Source organism: Arachis ipaensis, chromosome B03 (genome assembly GCF_000816755.2).
Source record: "Arachis ipaensis cultivar K30076 chromosome B03, Araip1.1, whole genome shotgun sequence".
In the NCBI taxonomy this organism is placed as follows: domain Eukaryota; kingdom Viridiplantae; phylum Streptophyta; class Magnoliopsida; order Fabales; family Fabaceae; genus Arachis; species Arachis ipaensis.
Genome location: NC_029787.2, coordinates 41,676,546 through 41,681,759, shown reverse-complemented (window position 1 = coordinate 41,681,759; position 5,214 = coordinate 41,676,546). Strand labels below are relative to the sequence as shown.

At 41.2% G+C, this 5,214-nt stretch overlaps 1 protein-coding gene across 1 annotated transcript in view; it reads right to left on the bottom strand.

The window, feature by feature from the left end:
* Positions 272 to 5,214, bottom strand: part of LOC107630390 (DEAD-box ATP-dependent RNA helicase 40-like) — a 5,868-nt gene continuing 925 nt past the window's right edge. Inside the window, 7 exon segments of the mRNA XM_021118807.1 lie at positions 272 to 1,693; positions 1,888 to 2,165; positions 2,288 to 2,638; positions 2,736 to 3,005; positions 3,517 to 3,585; positions 3,921 to 4,136; positions 4,872 to 5,214. The exon segment at positions 4,872 to 5,214 is cut by the window's right edge and continues 10 nt beyond it. Coding sequence (XP_020974466.1) covers positions 604 to 1,693; positions 1,888 to 2,165; positions 2,288 to 2,638; positions 2,736 to 3,005; positions 3,517 to 3,585; positions 3,921 to 4,136; positions 4,872 to 5,214 — 2,617 coding nt within the window. The 3' untranslated portion in view covers positions 272 to 603.

Genomic DNA, 5,214 nt, shown 5'->3' with positions numbered 1-5,214 from the left:
ATAGCTAATCAAAAAGGCACAAAAATAGTTTTATTACTCAATTGAATATCTTCGCTGGAGAACCATTTTTTTTTCCAAAGTACTCCAACTCAACAGGCCAAAGATTAATATATTGCAAATCAAAGCTCTATTAAAAATTTGCTGTTAGCTAATAAATTACTGCATACATAAGACTGAATTTGAACCCCGATACTTGCTTAATCAGACTAGTAAACTAACCACTATATTATCCAAACTAGTGAAGATTATTTTCCAAATTGAACGGAAAAAATAAAGACCAAAGAGAACTATAATACCAACGAATTAATTTTAGTTACAATAATTTTGACTACACCAAAATAAATTATGGATATCAATTTCCCCAAACCGAATATTTGTGACTCAACAATGCAGCATTGCATGAAACTGCATTTAAAATTACTAGTTACAAAACTACCATCACATGATTCAACCTCAGCTTGCCATCAGGTGGTAATCACCATGCAAATCCAATCATAAACAAAAAAAAGTGGGAGGTTAAACATAGCCGCCAATCAATAAGATTACAAGTTTCGAGAGCCCTCTAAAAATAATCAGATCATAACAACAGCTTAAAATGAAAGGCTATGCCAGAGCATTGGGATCTTCTGGGACACCACTCCCAGCAACCAGTGGCGCCTGATCCACTTGATCAGTTCCCAAAATCGAATTCTGCTGCCCTTGGGAGCTTGGAGACACTCCCGGATTGGGAGCTTGGACCTCTGGTTCTCTATAATCCTTTTGATCAGAATGGTGTTGATCTGTCCTATCACGCCTATCATAGCTGGGACTTCTACGGGGACTTCGGCTGCGGCTGTAACTGCGACCGCTACGACTGCGGCTTCGACTCCGACGAGGGCTAGGGCTATAGCTGCGACTCCGACTGCGACCACGCGACCAACTGCGGCTTCTGCTTCGGCTCCGGCTCCGGCTCCAGCTCCTACTGCTGCAACTCCTACTACGACTTCTGCTACTATAGTCCCATGTTCGTACTCTCTCTGGGCTACGGCTACGGCTTCTGCCTCTATTCCTGTATCCAACATCTCTTCTGTTGTCTAATCGCCCACGTCCTCGCCCTCTTCCTCTTCCATCCATGTTGAATCGGTCATTTGGACCACGATCCCCTCTACCCCACCCAGCATGACCACCACGAGGGCCACCAAATCCTCGACCTCTATTTCCCCTACCACCAAACATATCAACTCTCCCACCTTGACCGCTAGCACCATGAGCACCAAAGCCACCATCTCTCATGCCACCATCATTGCTGAATCCACTCTCCCTCATGCCACCTCGGCCACCAAAGCTACCATCCCTCATGCCGCCTCGACCACTAAAGCCACCATCTCTCATGCCACCACGACCACCAAAGCCCCCATCCCTCATGCCACCACGACCACCGTTGTCCCAACGCCCACCACCACCAGAGTCGAAACGACTCATCCCACCCCGCTCTTTTCCAAAGTTTGGTGGTCCGCGCAAGGTCATCTGTCTTAGCTCTGGAGGCACATGCTGGTTTGCACCCTCCAAGACTTTGATTAAATCAGATGCATGTTTCCAGTCCTGCTCCGAGAAAAAGGTGTACGATACTCCAGTAGCACCTGCCCGTCCAGTTCTTCCAATTCGGTGTACATAATCCTCAACTCCAGTAGGGAAATCATAGTTTATAACCACCCTGTCACGTGGAATATTCACGAATATTCAATAAAGATCTATACAACCTATTAAAATTCAGATAAATTCTTGAAAGCCACAACGTACTAACTGACAAGATCACCTTTTTACTAGCACATCACATAATATGTGAATAAAGTTTACAACTCTATATGTCAACTTGAAGAAAAGTAACACGGATACAAAGAGGCTAACCTTATATCCTTGATGTCAAGCCCACGAGCAGCAACATCAGTGGCAACTAAAACTGGTGACTTCCCACTCCGGAACTGATTTAAAACCCAATCCCTCTCACTTTGAGACTTGTCACCATGAATTGCAGCAGCCCCATAATTGCGACCAATACTACGGGCAAGTTGATCACATAACCTCTTTGTGGAACAAAAAATAATAACCTTAGAGCCCCGTTCTTGGGATCTGAGGATCTGCTCTAATCGCCTCTGCTTCTCCATTTGAGGGACAAATTCAACATACTGCCAATTACAATATATAAGATATGCAATATTTTGAATGGTGTACATGAGAGACAACATCAAAAGAGCAACAAAAACATATAAGCGATGTCATTAATTGAAGTACAATGCTAATTTATTACCTGTGTGATAGCTTTATTTGCGGCAAGCTCATCAACACTTCCAATGTTAACCTGAACAGGATTAACGAGCAGGTCACTGGCAATTTTTCTTACTTCTTTTGGCCATGTTGCCGTATACATGAGAGTTTGCCTACGTGGTGGAATCTCATTAACAATTTTCCGGATTTGAGGTTCAAAACCCATGTCAAGCATACGGTCAGCCTCATCAAGCACAAGCAGTGAAACTTGCCCAAAGTCAATTTTCTTCATTTCAAGGATGTCATTGAGTCGGCCAGGTGTGGCAACAACAATGTCTGCTCCCCGATCTAACTCTTTTAGCTGTTGGGCTTTGGGTGCTCCACCATACAAACACTATAATGGAGGCAAAATCAGAATGTATCAACAGATTACAGCACATTAATAGGGGGAAAAACTGTAGTTTTGATAAAATAGAAAACCCAAGACATACCGTGCAAGAGAAACGTGAAGATCTTCCAAATTTGACGGCCTCATCTTGGATCTGTGTAGCAAGTTCACGTGTTGGAGCTAAAACCAAGACAGTGGGGCCATTCAAAGGATTATTCCTTCTCTGCCTAAGAAGGATGAATGCAGGCATTAAGTAGCCCAATGTTTTGCCAGAGCCTGTTTTTGCAATTGCCACTATGTCCCTACCTTGCAGTGCTACTGGCCAAGTTTGAGCCTGAATTGGTGTTGGGTTTGAGAAGCCAGCAGAATATATCTGAAATGAAACAAATGCAGGAAAATCATCTCCAAGAGCAGTGCAAAACAGATGTCTTTTGGTTTTTAGAATATGTTGTTGCATTTTAAAAATGTACATAATTTAGCAAACAATGAAACAAAAGGACCCATAGGTTATGGTTGCTTACTGAAGCAACTTGAGGCAATTAAAAAGGAGCAATAAAGACATGAGTGACGGAGCCAATATGCAACAAATCCCATATCACATAAGGTGAAATTTGAATGAAGGGCCAACCACCCTTTTAGAAGATGCCCATGAAAGGCTCCAACCATCCATTTTGCAGGCTCCAAAAATCAGAATAGTAGTTGCAAGTATAAGTGTGCCAATAGCAGATTAGCAGTGCAGCGTACGACATATGCTCCTGCTCTGGAGCAGATATCGCACCTGCGACAAGCAAGAATGAGTTCAAAAGTAAAATTTATGTAAAACCATCCCTTTATTAAGAAGTACCAAAGCATGCAATATAATAGAACATGAATAATACACTTACCTCTCTCAAAATCTCTGGAGGAAATCCAGTAGCATCAAATGTCATAAAAGGAGGTGGAATGTTGTCACCCTGTCCATTAAGATCCAATATATATGATGTAAGAAACAGTCCATCAAACTTAAAACATGGGTAGCAATTTAACAATGTAATAAAACCATTTATATAAACTGTAGCCAACACCACTTGTATGTGAAAAAAAAAAATTTCCGGTCCAAATGGCCAGGCCATACCCTATATATGATGTAATATATATGAACAACAATGGGATTGTGTTCACAAGATCAAAATTATCAATCATGACATGGACTTTTAAAATCTAGGTCATTTCAACAACTCCATAAGCTATTGATCAGGATATTAAAACAAATACCATACATAACAGGCAGCCTAAAGAAAATACAGACCGTTGCTGTAACTTCATGTTGCTGACAATAAATTTCAGCAGGTGTCATATCAGTAACATCTGAAGATCCCATATACGGAGGTCCTTTCAAGGGGTTACTTGAGAGAGGTGGATGCCCTCCTACTGGTGGAAACATGTGCATTGGATGACCTGGGATACCACTTCCATTTCCACTAGGCATTACATTTTGAAAAGGGCCGCTGCTCATTCTCATATCCTGCAAATATGTGGAACAAATATATCAAGGGCAACAACATTTAATCAGACATTGACAAGAATTACAGGGAAAGAAAGACAATGAAGGAGCAACTTAAAATTGAATAATTGATTACATACAAATGATATGAATGACGAAGCATTTTCATGAAACAAAAGCATTTAATCAGATATATTAAAACAAAAGCATACTTTTGCTCAGACATGCAAGATTATCAAGAGATTGTTGATGATTTAAAGGGGAGCATATAAACAGAAAAGAGCAATCATGACACAGATTCTAGGGCCATGACTGACAAAACTATATATATTAACTAAATCACCAACATAAAATAATATATGACTAAAGGACAGAACAAAAACACCACAAAACACAGCTAAAGCCTTAGGGTGCTTGGAGTCTTGGATCAATATGTGATCAATACAGATAGATGCAAGGCAGCACCTTGATGATGTCCCATGCAACTGCAACAGTTAGAACAACACAATCTCAAACAAGGGAGAACAGGATGTGAAACAGCTGAAAAGTCGTTTGGGGTTTGGGATTTTCAATTTTCAGGGACGAGCTTGGTTCTATTCTTGAGAATTGGATTCCTATGTCACGCATATTCCATTGTTATAAATATTCAATGTCTTAGTGTGTAAAACTTAGATAACATGAATCCACCAGTGATTGGTCCAATCATATTGAGAAAAAGACATTTCTGATTTAAAATTCACACTAAAAAGAAAATACCTGCTGCTTTGTTGAAATGGGTATTGGTGCAATATTTGGCTGCTGAGGACCCATAGCTGGCATCTCTTTGCTAGAGTTATAGTAATATTCATTCCCAGCTCTACCATGAAAACTATCTGCATGTCCCATCTTTTGGCTTCCAGGATGGACATTGGGTGGATGACCATGCATCATACCAGGCCCCATCTGGTTTTGAAAGCTAGGACCATGTTGGTAAACTGGATAAGAACTACCCTGTTGTAATGGCACTGCAGAAGGAGACTGTTGTATGCTTCCTGGTGCGCCACCAAACTGTTTTGAGTGACCAGCATTTGCACCTCCATCTGGCACTTGCCCAGATGGT